At 31.7% G+C, this 17563-nt stretch overlaps 1 protein-coding gene across 6 annotated transcripts in view; it reads right to left on the minus strand.

The window, feature by feature from the left end:
- LOC106469624 (protein yippee-like 1) overlaps positions 1–12978 on the minus strand; it is a 25730-nt gene extending 12752 nt beyond the window's left edge. For 2 of the 6 annotated variants that reach the window (XM_022398202.1, XM_022398196.1), the window contains exons 1-3: positions 12565–12978; positions 4430–4723; positions 2390–2433 (exon numbers count right to left, since the gene is read on the minus strand). In XM_022398202.1, coding sequence (XP_022253910.1) covers positions 2390–2433; positions 4430–4531 — 146 coding nt within the window. In that variant the 5' untranslated portion in view covers positions 4532–4723; positions 12565–12978. Of the gene's footprint in view, positions 1–2389; positions 2434–4429; positions 4724–7586; positions 7730–10741; positions 10830–12564 lie in introns of those variants that run through there. The other 4 variants (XM_022398200.1, XM_022398201.1, XM_022398198.1 and 1 more) reach the window with 4 other exon arrangements.
- Positions 12979–17563: the final 4585 nt, after the last annotated feature.

Below are 17563 nucleotides of genomic sequence, written 5' to 3' on the forward strand. Positions count from 1 at the left end.
AGCCATTAAGAATTTGTCATTGTTGTTTGGCTTATTTTGAATTTCACATAAAGCTATACAATGGCTATCTATACTAGCTTTTCCTAATTTAGGAGTGATAGCCCAGAGGGAAGGCAGCTGGTTAACACCACTCACCACCAACTCTTGGGCTACTTTTTTACCCATGAATAGTGGGATTGACCATGACATTACAATGCCCCACAGCTGAAAGAGCAACCATGTATTTGTCTTTATAGCCAATTCTTGGTGCTAGATTATAAATAATACAGGTGTAATAAATTTCATAGTGAAATAAATCATGAAATATTTATATAAGCTAACTGAACTTTGCAGTATAAAAGAAAATTAAGAGTCAAAGTTTCTAATGATACTAATTTTCACCAAAGGAATTAACAGAAATGGTTTATTTACAAACCTTATGAAAGCATATAATTATATAAAAGTGCCTCAGAGTTCCTTAGGGTATGACAAGCTTATGTCATCAGTCTAAATTTGGACTGATCAGCATTGTAAGTTTTTTTCTTTCAATGCCAAGTATTTTCTGTATCCTTTATGACCACTGAATATTCAAAGTATTTTATTAAAAACATATTTTTATAATGAATTATGTAAACATCTTTGATTTCATAAAACATGCTTTGGCATAAATTATACTGGAAGTAATAGAAGTAAAGATTTTTGATTGTTCTTTGAATTTTTTCATTAAAAATAAACATGATTTCTTATATAAATATCTGACTATGAGATTATCATGGTCTCAGTCTAATTTCTTTTTATCATGCACACTCTTTTACAGAAAATCAACTATGATGATCATGATAATGTTTTCCATATACTTTTCTTTAAGTTTAGGTTTAGCTGTGTGGTATGTTTCAAATTGGTTAAGTTCCTGTTCAACATTGGGAAGTAAGCATAAATAAAAGATCAACTCCCAGTAATAACAAAGTGGGAATATCAGCTCAGATTGTACTCCACTGGCAACATGAATTCATAAGCAGTACTAATAGAAGTAACAACTCTTTTTCTATGGTAGAAATGATTTTGATAAACAGAAATATTTTGTATACATTTATGAATACGTACAATAGAAATTTTTGTCTCGTGCTATTTGTATATCAAAGCCATATGTTCAAATTCTTTAAATACATATCTAATAAAAAACAATAGTTAATTCTGATATAAACAGGTGAGTCTTTTGAGTTAAAACATTTTTAAAATATATCATTTTATTCTGAAGTTTATTACAATATAAAATTATTTACAAGTAAAATTTTACATTACTTCATGAACTTTGAAACTCTTTAACTTATAAAGTTTCAATATTATTCAAAAACAAAATCAGAAATATTTATGTGGAGAAGGAATTGCAAAAAGCAATTACAGCTATCACATTGTTGAGTTACTTATATTAAAACAATTTTAAACATGCAAATCAGTAAGTCATGCAAGTTCCAGTACTGAACAAAAAGCTTATTGGGTAGTGACTTGTGGAAGACAAAAGATAGATCTAAAATGCAATTTCACACATAACACTGATTTCAAGCCACACTGGAAAAATTAAGGAAAATGTGAAAAAAAAGCACCAATAGGGTATGGGTTCACCAAGATAAGACTTCCAGTCAAACCTCTTATTCAACCAGCACATACATCATGCAGCTGGAAAAAGAAATGGGTACTCGTGCTATTTGATACAAAGACACACCAGTTAAGTCACTGCATGCAGTGCCTATGAATTTATGTTGGATCAAACTGTTGAAACAGGCACTGGTAAACTGTCATCCTCATATACTAGATGGATTATGAAAAGCTACAAGAGTGGTGTGCTCTGAACATGGCATATTTATGACAGAGCCTTTTGCAATGTAAACTATACATTAGGCCTATTATCAGGATTCGGATAGAGAGTGACTGAATGTAGTGACATGGACTGAAACAACATCGTGGTGCTCCAAAATAATATCATTATGATGTACTCAACCCTATGTCCATATGTATTTTAACAGCTACAAATATAAAAATACTTAAATGAGACATAGGAAAAATGTGGTAAGCATTTTGGCCATGGCCACTATCACTGATATCAAGTCCCAAAGAGACTGACACATCAGCTACATTTTGTATTCTTACAGTTATTTAGCTACACTTTTAAGACCCTGTAGTTTTCAAAGTAACATAATAACACATTTTTTAACTCATGTATAATGCTTTTGTACAAGATATTTAGAATTATTTATTTCAATCATGAAAGAAATAATATGAAGTACTTTCTATATAAGCTTTCTTACACTTGTTAATATTGACAAATATAGTTTCACAGTGAAAAAATTGTTACATTTTCATTTAAAAAAATTATCTATTTCATCCTTACTTGTTTATGAGTGACACTTACACAGAATTGAAGAGGTAAGCTCGACCCTGGCTCCCTTGGAAGGACTACAGAGAAAAATCACAGTTTAATTCAGTTTACTGTTTTGACAAAAAGAGGTTCATGTTTAAACATAATGACTGAAGAAGTTACTAAAGCCTACATCCAAAAATTCCCTATTATCAGAACATGAAATATAATTCATCATACTTAACCATTAAATTACACATTGTTTAAACTTGTAATTATTGCATTAGCTATTTTCTAATGATTGTGTGCATATCCTCCAAGCAGGTTTCTATTATGTCTGGAGAAGCAATACTTTTTATTCTCAAGCCCAAAATGGTTAAACGTTTTTAAAATGAAAATATTCTGGATTCTGATGTATAAACAAGTTTATCAAGAGCTGTCGTATTAAGTTAAAACTATTATGAACACTCAAAGCAATTTTTTTTTATAGCCATCTTGTAATTCCATTTAGTTTATGTATGTCTTGGGTAAATTAGAACTCTGGATTTCAAATGTCCAAAGTCTCCATTCATAAGTTCGTTCATTTATATTTTAGATATGCATTTTTTATTTTTCAATATTCATATTCTAAACTTACTAAAAATTTTAACCAAAACAAAAAGTTTTAACCTAGTCATCATTACTCTCAATTCTTATTAAACTTTATCTCGTACATCTGATGTAAGTAAACATGGTTTGTTCAACATTTTTTAGAATATTCTTTTTATGTTTGTTGTAGGCCTGAAGTTTACAGAAGAAAAGTTGAATAGTTAGAAAGGGTTCAGAGGCTACTAGGATGATACCTGGATGGAAGCGTTGTCACATGAGAACGGGCTTAAGATCTCTGAAGTTGTTTTCTCTTTAAAGAAAGAATTAAAGGGGATCTGATTGAGGTATTTAAGATTGTTAAAAGAATTGAAACTGTTGGTGAGTCACTTTTTCCATACTTAATGGTGAGAATAATAAGAGTAAAGGACAAAAATATAAATTTTGGCAGGGTAAGAGTCATCTTCAGTTAAAACAGTTTTACTTTTCTAACAGGGAAGTTAGCCTTTGGAATGGGTTTCTTGAGGTGTGATGGATGCATTGAATTTAAAGAAGTTTAAGAGAATAGTTCATAAATATTTGAGTGACGAGGACTGGCTTTTATTTTTTTAAGTTTAGTTTCATGGTTGTGATGGCCTAGATAGTCTAACAGGTCCCTTGTTGTCCTTACATTTTATGATTATAGACACTGATTACAAGTCATAAAAGATTATTATCTCTTTAAACAAATAACTAGTTGGCCTAACTTGGAATACTGTACACAGTTTTGGTCTCTTTCTCTAAGAAAGAAAATTAACTTGTTGGAAGGTTTCCAGAGGAGTGCTTCTAGGATGATTCCTGTGATATAAGAGTTATATTACAGCATATAGGATGAGTTAAAAAGTCTGAGTAAATAACATTAACAATGTTTTTTTCCTGACATACATTTTGAAACAGTCCAGTGTCTTCCTCAGTGGCTACTACACTGTGTAAAAATGTATGGCGGGTTTTTAACCTTTGGTTTTAAGAAAACTGTTTTAATCATTTGTGTTTTAAACTTAATTTTGTCTGATACATGTCAGTAAAAAGATTTAAGGTTATATTACAGAGATAGGTTAAGATTTCTTTCCTCTTGAGAAAAGCAAGGTAAAGGTTAATTTTATAGAAGTTTATATGATTATCCAGAAGGTCAAAAATATAACGTTCTCTATGCCTTTGTTCTATTGTATATTCTGAAAATAATAGGACAAGAAGACAAAAATTTAATATTTGGAAAAGACAAGCTAGATTGCAGTTAAAGACAGTTGTATTTTTCTCTCAAGGTGACTGACCTATGAAATGAGATATCGTCATAAGTTGTGGAGGCCAGCTCTTTACAAGAGTTTAGTGTATAATTTCCTGAAAAATAAAGGTTGCATTTAGATTTTTACTTTTCTCAAGGTTGGGTGTACTAAGACAACTTTGTTGTTCATGTGTTATGTTATAGGTACTATACACACATGATCTAAAGTCTGGACAGTGGTAACATACCTTTGAGATCAGCTCATCGTGATTGGCTAGGTGAGCCCTGCAGTGGATACAACTGTATGTACGATGACAGTTGGGTAAATAAGCCTGGAATGTCTTCACCATGGTCTACTTTTTTACCACATATCAAACTAACACCACTGGTTTAACAACCAAATATTTAACTTCCAATCTAAATTTTCATAACTATTTTGCTAGAAAAAGCACATATCATACAAGGTCCTTCAAAAAAATCCAAGATCGCAGATAGTTGGAAGCATCTACGTTTCGTTTCATAGGCCTACAGTATAATTTCACCTACATAATTAAATAATAATAAATATATGCATTATTCAATAATTAAGTAAGTTTATACGTAACATACTCACTTTACACTCAGATGTGTATTTTAATACAATTAAAACACATGTACATAATTTAAATTGCTAAAACAATGACAAAAACATATTTTATCTGGAAAATATTTTATTGGGATTAATATTTTAAAAAATTTTGTTATAAACTTATTCAATGTTTTTTGTAAGACACTAAAATGGTCAAAGTCATATTGTGAAAGGGAACAAGTCAATGCTTCAATCAACCAACCGTTACCAAGACACAAAAAAAGGGAAAAAAATAATGCGTGTATTATGCAAAGGGTGATAAATTGGAAGATTGATTAAGAGAGAAACAGTGTACTGAAAAAATGAAAGAAACTTTCTAGTTAGAGTAAAACTAATGATTTGGCAGAACTTATAGTATAAATGCACAAAGCACCATTGTGTGTCAACAAGCTTACTCCTCAACTTTTCTTGAAGCTTCAGATATTGACTGTACAGTAACCAATGTGTTCTAGTGGATAACCTGAAAAGTACAAATCCAACCTAAAATACTTTGCCATAATTTAGTCCCATCTTTGTATCCCATGGTAACTCTTCTAGTTCTAGTTTGTTGAAAGGCAGAGCTATTGTAATCCAATTAAGCTTAAAAATACTTTGAAAAACATACAAAAAAAGTGCAAGTTAAGAAAGTAACAATAACAAAATTAATATTCTTTCATCCATCTCAATGAAAATGTACAGGTGGCTTAACCTCTTGTTACATTCATACCTTCTGGGCTAATGGTTATAATACTTAATCCATTCTCTCTTCTACAGTTGTATATAAGTATCTTACCAATTTTATATACTACAGAAATTTTAAGAGCAGATACATTTAGAGGTTAAACTTCACAGGAACCTATCAACTAACAAACAAAATATCCAATAAAACTTTATGCATCACAGAATATAATCTCATTTAGCCTACTGAAAAAGCAAAATGTTATCACACAAGTTATTTACAACAACTTCACACAGCACAGAATATACTAATATTTAACTACCTATGGTAAAAATGCCTGCCTTTAAAGAAGATACATTTTAAAATTGTAATAGTCAGCATGGAGAGATATCAGCTCTAGTAGCTTAAATGGTAAAAGCATCATTTTCAAAGTACTAGTGTAATTCAAGGGTGCTAAGTTGAATCTCCAATTGGGGCAGTTTGCTTTTCACCAGTTTTGATTAGTACAAACTTATGCATCTACCCTGTCATCTACCCTGCTAGAAAAAAACAAAAACTGTTATTGGCATATCCTTCATGTTTGGTGGGTGGTCAAAAGCATCTGTAAAATGAGTTTTACAAGGGCTTATTAGAGCCCCTTTCAATCCTATCATAATACCTGATGTTTTGGGTCCACTACTGGTCCTTTTATTCTTAACAAGAAGTAAATACTTTTAAATTCAAATCCTGTTATTATTTTTCATGGCATTGGCCATGCAATCAACTGTTTTTTGTATATACAGCCAAGCTCACAGATAACTTTGTGTGACCCTGTTGGTTGCTATGACTCTCATACTTTAATTTTAATTGACCTAGACTAGTGATATTACATTAACAGTAATATAACATTTTGAGCTATGTTGTTGTATATAGACATTAATATCTGTAATTAAAAAAACTAAGCAACAGTTTTAAAGTTTAAATTACAAAATTATATATTAATTATCAGCAAATTCAGAATCTTAAGAAAAGTTTCAGCAAATTTGAACATGACCTAACTGCATTTCACGAACTACAAGAGCTGCTATATTGATTGGAGGTTGTCATAGTTCAGTGGCATGCTGTGAACATGTCTTAGTTTAGCTAGCAAAATTTTGTTTTCGAAATGGTGTATTTAAGTGTTTCACACTCACAAAAAATTATCCGAAACTAGTCTGGCGCACAGACACACCCGCAATGAAAGAATAGACCATTCCAAGCTTTTACTTGTTGTTAAACAAGTGTTTAAATAACTCTATTCAATAAAATTATGTTTTGTTGACAGAAAAACAGTACAATTCAGTCACTACAATTTAACTTTTACTGTCCAATTTTATAAACAAAGAATTGAAATATGACATCAGCCCGCTAACAGCCCCCATGCATTTTTCAAATGTGAAGGACTGTATTAAACACAGTGTCTGTTCAATTTTATGCAGCACAAAAGACATTAACATCTAACCTGCTAACAAAGAAGTGTGTTAATTGTTAGTTCTTCATTTATAGAAACCAACCATTCTCTATCATTAGGTTCTATGTTTCAACAACAAACAAATCAACAGTGTATTAATTATTTGTAACCATGTCTAATTTTATTTTTCTATGACACAGTCGAGGAGACCAATTTTATTATCTTCCAGACTAACATCCCTGGTTGGCAAACTAATCAGCTTGTTTCTGCCTAAACACTTTTTTTTTACAAAACTGTAACTCTCTCATCTATTAATCATGCTCTTAATATTTTTCACAATTTTCACTTTCAGTTACATAACATAATTTACAATCAACAAGGGACTATTTGGTCCTTCAAGACTTTCCTTGCACTTTCACCCATTCTTAAGAGAAAAAAAATGTGTTAAAGCTATCCTTTATTTGATTTTAAGAAAATTATTTATTTCCCTTATTAAATGTCAAATTTAGACATTCATAAAGCTTCTAGACAACAGATCATCATTATGACATACTAAAAACTCCCTCAATACAAAATGTATAAATTAAAATAATAAAAACATATCTTATAGCAATATGTTTCTCACATTAGAAGACCAAATCCTTATTCGAAGAGAGAACTAAATCCCAACTTGTACAGAGACATAATTACCTCTTTTGCATTATGATCTATAAATACACCTTAAATTCTGTTAGCTTTGTTACTAGTAACACAGCACTGCCTCAATGGTTTGAGTGATTTATCCACCATGTTGCCCAGATACTCTTCTGCACTCACGATAATCAGAGTCTCATCTATTTTAAATGTGAGATCTGAATTATGACCCAAGTACAATATCTTGCTCTTACAAAAATTAAAAGCCATTTGTCAAATCAACTAACCAAGTCATTCTTTAATACCTTAACATCCTCAATACAGATAGAAATACCCAAGAGTTTAATGTCATCAGAAAACTTTGCTAATTTAATTATTATATATGACAAATGTCCAAAAGGAAAAGCAAAGACTCAATCACTGACCTCTCTTGAAATACTCCAATAACAACATGGTTCCAGTTTGAATGGACTCCATTAATAACTTTTTTATCTTAGTCATCCAGCCAGCATACAATCCAATTTACTAATCTTTTTCCAACACTCACTCATGAAACTTTCTGAGCTTATTTTTGTGTAGCAGCTTATCAAAATATTTTTGAAAATTTAAGTATACCAAGTCCATACTGTTTCCATCATACAAAGAATGCATAACATACACTTATATTCAGTTAGTGAATCTATTTTGACTATTCTTTTATATTTCACAAGATGGTTTTGTAAAGCTTCTCTATCAGACTCTAGAATATATCCCACTACAGAGGTATGACTAACTTGTCTATAATTTACAGGGCAACTCTTATCATCCTCTTTAAAAATAGGAATAACATCAGCAATTCTCTGTATCCTCAAGCAACTTGCCCATTGTTTACTGACCTACTTAAAATGTCAAAGAGGTACTCACATAGGTCTCTGACCTCCTTTAAAATCCTGGGGAAAATGTCGTCTCAGCACTTTATCAAATTTTAATCTCTTAATCATTTGTTTTTACCAAGATATTCAGATCAATAACAGCATTTTCCAATTAGAATGCTCAGGGTCAGGAATATTGTCAACATCTTCTTTTGTAAAAATAGAAGAGAATATTTAAAAGCTCAATCATTTCTTACGTCTCAGCAAAAACCTCACTACAAGCAACTTTTAATAAACAAATCCCCATTTTAACATTTTACTATCCTTATACATACTTAAAAAATAACCTTGATGTTAATTAACGTTATCAGCCAGCTGTTTCACATAAGCCCTTTTGGATTTCCTAATGTCTTTTAATCACATCCTCAGCTTTCCTTTAGTTTTCTACATCCTCACTAGCAGATGACAATAATTCTAAAACTGCATCTCCTTGGTTGACTATCTGAACATTTGGTACAGAAAATTACCATGAATCACTTCAAGATACCTTTCTCCCTCATTACTTAACTCCATAAAATCCCAGTCAATGTATCTAAAATTAATCTCCCATAAGTATTGAACTAGTATTTTTATTAATTAAAACTGATTTCATTACGTAATTTCTCACTGAAATCACATGCATAGTCAGGTGGCATGTAACAACAGTCAATTAAAAACTGACAATCTCGGCCATAAAGGAACATTTTGTTTTACCACCAAACAAAATTAAATTCTGAAAATTATCTTCTTCAGACCAAACTGATATTGCCAGATCTTACTGAGTCTGGTATTTTTTCTTGCCATAGACCATAATGTCTAGTTATAAATTATTCAAGTACATGGAGTAAATGACCTTCCAAAATGAACAGATAAGTTTGAGAATATGTAAAAGAGTACTCATGAAGCTGTAAGTCAAAATAGTGAGTAAATTTAGCACATTTTTTCTTATGATTATTTTCATATTGCATGATATGTTATCTTTACTTTTAGAAGCACCACATAAGTATAACTTCCAAAATGTGAACTAATACAATTACTTCATCATAGTTACATAAATAATTTTCACCTACAGAGCACTGTAAAGTCCATGTATAAGAATAAACAACTTGCACCTTCCCTAGAAGTGACACAACCACATACATGGATATACTATCAGTAAACACATAAAATATATAATGCTACTCATCTAGCCTCGAACCAAAAATATATTGATTACAGTTTATCAGTTAATAACTACCCACTGAGTTAAAGAAAATCTTTACAAAACAATCCAATGAGCTATTTAAAAAAAGGAAATTTCTTCATAATTAATTTTAACCTTAAAACTACTCTCTTTCTTTTCCATTAAAACTAGCATTCTTAAAATCATAAATAAATATACGTAGCTGTCATTCAGTTAAATTTAAAAACTAATTTTTGCATTAGACTATGGGTGGAAGAAGGACTGCAAAAGTGTGTGTTAATGTGTTGGGATAAAAGCTTTTGACATATCGTATGTTGCCCTGAAATGTTATCAACTGAATAAAATTGATAATAGTCATAGCATTGCATTGCAGCCATTCACTGTATACAAATTCATTTTGTTCTTGTATGTAAATATAAACCCCCTTTCTACATATGTCATATCTCTTTTCCCTTGAAGCATGAGTGGTACAGTGTCAGGTAATTTAAACTGGGTCAGTAATACCATGCAAAACATTACAATTTCATACCACATTTTTCCCCACATTCTTGTATAATGATCTTAATCACATACTTTAACCTGAGTTCAGGTTATTAAAAGTTACAAATAAAAAAAAAGAATCTCAAAGTTGTCCCTTATCGTTAAATATTTAAGCCTTCCCTTAAATTTATGACATCCATCACATTTGAAGGCAACCCATTTCAAAGACAAACCACCCTGCTAGAAAAGTAAAACTGTATTAGCTGAAGATGACCCCTACCCTGCCAAAATTAATGCTTGTGTTCTCTCACCCTACCATTCTCACCATTAAGTATGAAAACAGATGCTGCATCAACACTTTTAATTCTCTTAACAATCTTAATCATTCAATCAGATCCCTCCTAACTCTTTTTTTCAGGAGAAAATAATTTTAGAGATAATGAACTGTTCTTGTATGACAACCTTTCAATCCCAGATATCATCCTAGCAGCCCTTCTCTGAACCCTTTCCAACAATTCAATGTCCTTCCAAAGGTATGGAGCCCAAGACTGAACACTCTAAATGAGGCCTAACCAGTGACCTATACAATGAAATCATAGCCTCTTTACGTTTCTATTCAATATTTCTGTAGATACAATCTAAAATCTTAAATGCCCTACCATTGCCAACAACACACTTCTTGGAAGGCTTAGTAGATTGATCAAGCAGAACACCAAGATCCTTTTCTTCCATAATGCTAATTTAAAATATTTGGCCTGTGAAGAGACATTTAGATAGTTGATCTTGCTGTTGCAAGAGCAATGGAAAAAACAAACTAGGAGTAATCTATTACATTCAAAATTCTCAGGGTTAGAACAGACTATATGTGAGAAGTAGATTTCTTTGTTAACAGACACAGTTGATACTAGTGACTTGATTTCATATGTATAAGCTTTGGAAAACTATACTAAAAATTCTTAAGTAAGATGTTTTTCTATTACAAATTTTCACTACATGGAATATTTGCCCAGTGATGGGATGTGTATTTACAGTCTGCGTACTTTTAAGTTTCTTTGATAAGTAGATAGATAAAAAAATTTATCATTAATTTGTGTTTGGTATATGTTGTTTGAGGATCAGGAATGACCTGAATGGTCAGCAATCACCTTGTTTTTTGGGTTGTCAAAAGTTTTAAATAGAACAAGTGCTTGGATGTGAATAGAAAGGCTTATTATTCAAAAACATGAGAATGAAAGCTTTAAAGATGCAGAACAAGAGAAAATACCTGAAGAACATTTAGTATTAAGGAATATGGGCATATCCCTGGAGGATCCATGGTTTGAGGAAACAGTTTATTTGCCTTAACTTAAATACACACAGTTCCTTTTTTTCTGTATACTGCTTGTTCTATTCTCTAACATGTACAGATGAGACTTTTAATTAAAAGTTTATCTATTTGTAGTTTCACTTCTCACACAGAAATTCATTTTCTTTCTCCTAGTGTGCATTATTTCCTCACTATTCAGAATTTCACATAAAACAGCATGATTAAAGTAATGAAGTTATTATTTAAGCAAAATCTTTGCACTATAGTATCTTAATACAAACACACAAAGCAAAATAAAAACAAAAGATATTCAGACAATGTTTGAAGAAATACAAACACCAGATATAATGCTAATAAAAACTAGGACACTTTAATTTCACTTAACATTTTGGACCTAAACCCTTCTTCACATGGTTTGCTAAAGTTGCGTATACAGAGCACATTGGAATATGACTTGGAATGGCAACAATAGGAGAACATAACAAATGTGGTTCTACATCACATGTAACTTAATACAGTTTAATAGAAAAATTACATCTACTGTCACTTATATGCACTTGAGAATTTTGCCTCATAAAACAAACTTTTGCTTTTATCATGGTTAAGATTTATTCTAAAATGTAACTTCACAATGTTTAAATTCTGCATTCAACATATCACCAATGTAAATTTCCAATCTCAAATGGGTGGGTAAAACATACCATTTTTGAGACTCAATGCCCATGTAAGTAAATTAAATGTCCAATGTGAAAGAAAGTGGGTTAATTTTTGCAGAATATCATAACCTTTATTTGTTTGGGATTAATGGTCAGTCTACAATTTTCTAATTATCATTATTTGTTGCAAATTAAAATTTAAACCACACAACTCCACAACACAAAGCATAAATTCATTTGCCACAACAACTGAATTTGCAAGTTCTGTTTGTATTTCTAGACCATAGCCTAACCTAAAACAACATTACTACTAGTACTAATCTTTTTTCTTATTACTTTAAAATTTACTTTCGCATTCCTGCTGACAAAATTTTTGTCAAAAGTACTAAATTAGTAAATAACTCAATAAGTCTAAGCACTGGTGCCAAATGAGAGCTAAAATAAAAAACAGCATAGACAAATAAATCTTCAAAATGATAAGCCTAAGTTATCAAAATGTTTTCTTATTAAATCAACTTACTGTTTTTTTAAGTACAAGTTTAACAGGCTGCTGCAAGAAATTCAACGTTGAAACTTGAACTACATATTTTCTGTTACTATTAAGCTTTGGATAGATTAAAAATAAAATGTAAAAAATGCGGAAAGTACAGTTTGATATTTTACATTTAAGAAAAAAAGTTATATCCTCGGCTACCAAGAACACTCACAACTCACTTATTTGTTTTGCTGACAAACATAATCTAACATAACACATTTTAACATCTACTTCATCACCAACTGTTTATAAACATACAAATACAATACCGCAAGCGCTTCAAAACACAGCACTGCAATCTTTCCCGAAAACGACTAACTACTCCATCACTCCAATAATTAACCAATAAAACAACTCATTGCATTCACCAGCAGACGGTTTTCCATTGAATTCCTCGATCGCAGTCAAAAGAACGACACATGCGACAAACATAACAAAAATACTGAACATATTTTGGACACTTTATTCATGACTTTTCTAGTACCGGTCTCCAGAAGAAAAAATAGTTTATTATTCTCCTAAATGTACACTTTTTTTTTCTGGGGTGATAAGGGTAATGTGTTCAAAAGTGTTTATGTCTTGTTTTTTATTTATTTTTTTGTTGTTCTTGCTCTTGCTATACTACGTTTTTTTATGCTAGGGCTCAGCATTGTACATCACCTAAATTTGAATATTGTTTCTGTATTTGGTGGAATATATGCACGAAAGTTTAGATAAAACTGCCGGAATACACCTTTATAATTAATTAAATAAAAGCATAAAGATAAAACGTCATATGAAATAAAACAAAAACTGAGCATTATATTAAACTGAAGTGAAACCAATTAAATATAATACAAAATTAAATCAAATATAGTTAACTGAACATTACTCAAAATTAACTCAAGAAAAAGACAGAATTTAGGTGAAAGTTACAAAATGAACCAAAATATATTGAACAAAGTGTAAATTAAACACAGTGCACACTTATATAAGTAGACAGCTAAACATAATCCAAAATCAAAACCACTGAATATTCTGTATAAAATTAAGTAATAGTATTGACTAAAGCTACAAAATACACCCAAGTACCAAATTAAACAAAGCCACAACAGCAGTAAAATAAAACATAATGATTTACCCACCTCGGGTATCGAAACCCGGTTTATAGCGTTGTAAGTCCGTAGACATGCCGCTGTGCCACTGGGGGGTGGGGTAAAACATAATGACTAAAATGAACGAAACGAAATAATTTGAACATGAAGCAGAATGGGTAAAATGTAGGACTGGGTATAGTATTACGTTGTGTTCTTTCCTTGGGTTGGTTCTTTTGAATTATTTGGAAAAAATAATGTCAGTTACATTCCACTAACAGCAACGAACTGATTTATTTCTTCAATAAGTTTTGCTACAGGCTACGTTCACTTTAACACATATTGGAGGTCTAAATTCACAAACAACGTTTGAATAGAAATTGCGACACTAATGGTATACCAACTTACAAATAATTTTGCATACAGAATTTTCTCCATAATCAACTGTGTTGCTGAATAGATGCGATAACTCTTACTATTAACACTGAACAGAATCACCCATTGAATACTCAATAACTCATTAACTGCTCTTTCATTAACTGTTTCTTATTACTCGTATTCATAAAGTACACGCCTTCTAGTCACTCCGAGAATTTTCAAGACTATCACATTCTACACCCTCTAGCAGACATTCTAATTAAAACATTAAAAATAAAGCTTACAGTAATACAATAATTAAAACTAATTAAATCTCAATAAGATAAAACATTTACAAATATAAAAATTAAATAAACTAAACTGACAATATTTACAGAACTTGAACCTGGCATGGCCTGGTAGTTAGGGCGGTCGAATCGCAATCTGCGAGTCGCTGACTCAAATAATCCTCGAACATGCTCACTCTTTCTGCTATTATAATGTGACAGTCAATCCCACTATTCGATTAGAGTATCCCAAGAGTTGATTGTGGGTGGTGTTTGTCTAGTTGTTGTCCCTCTAATTCTTTCACTTCTAAGGTACAGATTGCTATCGAGTATCTTTAGCAAAATTCAACAAACAAACAATTTACAAACTAAAACACAATCACAATAGTACTAAAACGAAATGGGAAACTGAGGATAATTTAAAAAAGAAAAGAGAGGCAAAAACACAAAGATGCGTATATATTTACAATTACTATTTACACTACACTCTGTACAGACGGCAGTCGAGGTCTTCCACAGGTAACCTCTTTTCAGCCAGGTACGTCAGGCACTCAGAAATCTGAGGATGGGAGTGATCCAAATCACTAATAATATTTATTGATGATATTGGCACAGCATTTCCCAGATTATATACAGTTATGCAGATATAACAGTTGCATGTTTGTGTAAAAAAGTATTAAATCATACAATGAAAGCAGACATGATAACGTAGCCCAAACTATAATGAATACATGTATTTACATGTATGTATAGGTCACAAAACTACATACATATAGTACACGTAACAAAATACAAAGTACGTACAACATATAGCATGTGTGCATACAGTATACAGAATGAAAACATTATTCGAGGGCAAGTGAGCAACTATATCTTCATCAACGATCAACAGCAAAATTATTTCCAGAAACGCTTATGAATAACATTCTACTTGATCGACTTCACTTGTTGTAACTCAAATGGCAAAACCTTCAAGTCACTGAGATACTGATCTGCCATTGTGCTACAGAGCTTGCTCTTGATTAGCTTCAATATAGTGAAGGACCACACACAAGGACCAACTGTGACTGGTAGAATTAGAATCAAATGCTAGAGATAGTTCACGTTTAAAAGCATGTGATTTACGACATGCTTGTAAATGTGACGAATTCAGTTCATCTTGAAAGATGGACGACTTCTACGACTAATCAAGCAAAGTGTTTGTATTCAGAAACCAGAAGCTTAGAATTGATGATGCTTACATAGAAAGTGGCCAAGGCTTGTAAAGTTCGGACTTTATCTGTATGTGGAGACACTAAAATTAAAAATTTGAATTTCCAGAGCATTCAACATCAAATCTAATACTACGTAAAATAATGTGACTCAATACAGATCTTTGTCTTTTAGCATGACTTGAATTTTAAAATGTGCATACAATGTACAGGAAATCTTTCTAGTGCCAGATTCTGAGCAAGTAACAACAATATACTGTCTGTTGTGCTTTCAGCTGTTGCAAAATTATGGTTAAATATTCCTTCATTCCTCATGTTTTCCATTTATGAAACTAATACTTGAACTTGGAATATTTCTGTTGCAATATTCATGTCTTCTCATTGCAGACATTTGGAAACCACATGACATAACTTAGAAAGTTCACCCATAATGACTAGGCAGAGGCAAAATTTAGTCTAAAGCTAACAAGAGGGATGAAGTTTCCATCATGTACAGTGGATGATAAAGTAGCCTTCACAACAGGAATTGTACTGAGAAGTACAGTACAATTTTCTGATCAGTTTCTTCAGCATATTATACTCATTGATTGCTGTATGTCAGTTCCTTTAGGTTGCAATTACTGCTGAATGCCCTTGAAAGGCTCGTGTTACTTTGAACTACTTTCAATAAATGAAAACCAGTTTGGACTACTTCAAAGAAATGCCTTTTCATTTTGTTTTTCAACCATGTGTCCACAACCATCAGATTAAAGAGATGTGCAAAGCCTTTGGAGCCAAATTTTTCACGTTCTTGTATTTCAGTGTAATAGGCAGATATAGTAGAACAACCATCATATCTTTGACTATGTAGATTGTTAAATGAAATATTATGCTATTGAAAAATATTCTGCAGTTGACTAAAACTTCCTACTGTGTACTAATCAGAAGACACTACCATATTTAGTAAATATTTTATTATTTCTCCATTTGCATTGACATATTTAACAACAACAAAGTTTGTTCTGTTTTTGGTAGTTATTCTGCTGTGTATAAGAATAAATATATTTTGTCTTTTTAGTGTCACTTACAACAGCTTCATGCACAATCTCAGCACTAACTCGAATCATTTAATTTCGAGATAAAGGTGAGACAATCAGGGTCTCCATGGGGATTACTTTTATAGATTTTAGCGAGCATTAAACTCAACAATTTCAAGAAAACCTTCACTTATGGATGGAGATTCAGGTTCATTGCGATTTCTAACGGAAAGTTTTAGATGGGAAAAAGTATGTATACATCAAGTAACAGATATAAAAGATCACATCTGTAGTAGTAGTTGGGGTCCCAATTCAGACACACACATACACTGATTAGCTACCTCCTCAGGGAGGAGGAGAGGGAAGGGGAGATGACGTCATAGTTCCACAAAGTGTCACCAGAGTGCGTGTTGCTAGTCCACCATGACGTCAGAGAGAAATGTCAACATGGTTCCACAAAATGTCACCAGAATGCGCGTTGCTATGCCGCCATGACGGACGATGACGTAATAGTTCCACGAAATGGGACAAGCATAAAATTGATCAACATGTCTCAACACGACTATAATTAATAAAGTTGGTATAAAACACTAATTAATTAGCTCTATACATTTCCTGACCATTAATATTTAAATCGACCTAAAACGACGATGTCATACAATAATTTAAACTACTGTTTCAGTTTTTAATTATCCATCAAGTGTTTACAGAGTTTCAGTAACATGATTATAATAAAAAGTTCTCAACACAATTTTTTTTTTAATAATTTATTAATTTTCTCACAATAAATATTTTGCAATCTGATTTACATAGAAAGACATGTCTATTAACCCTATTGCCACGGGTATCCTTTAGTGCACATGACACAAAATTTTAGTGTCTTCCATTCAAAATTTTATTAAACTACTTTTTTGTTTATGTTATACCAATTAGAATAGCACAAAATATTAGCTAATAATCCATAATAATAAACAGGCTTTAAGTTCCTGAATTTCCTCCACCCCCCCAATAGCGCCACGATATGTTTGCGAACTTACAAT

The sequence above is a fragment of the Limulus polyphemus genome, unplaced genomic scaffold, assembly GCF_000517525.1.
Source record: "Limulus polyphemus unplaced genomic scaffold, Limulus_polyphemus-2.1.2 Scaffold3578, whole genome shotgun sequence".
In the NCBI taxonomy this organism is placed as follows: Eukaryota; Metazoa; Arthropoda; class Merostomata; order Xiphosura; family Limulidae; genus Limulus; species Limulus polyphemus.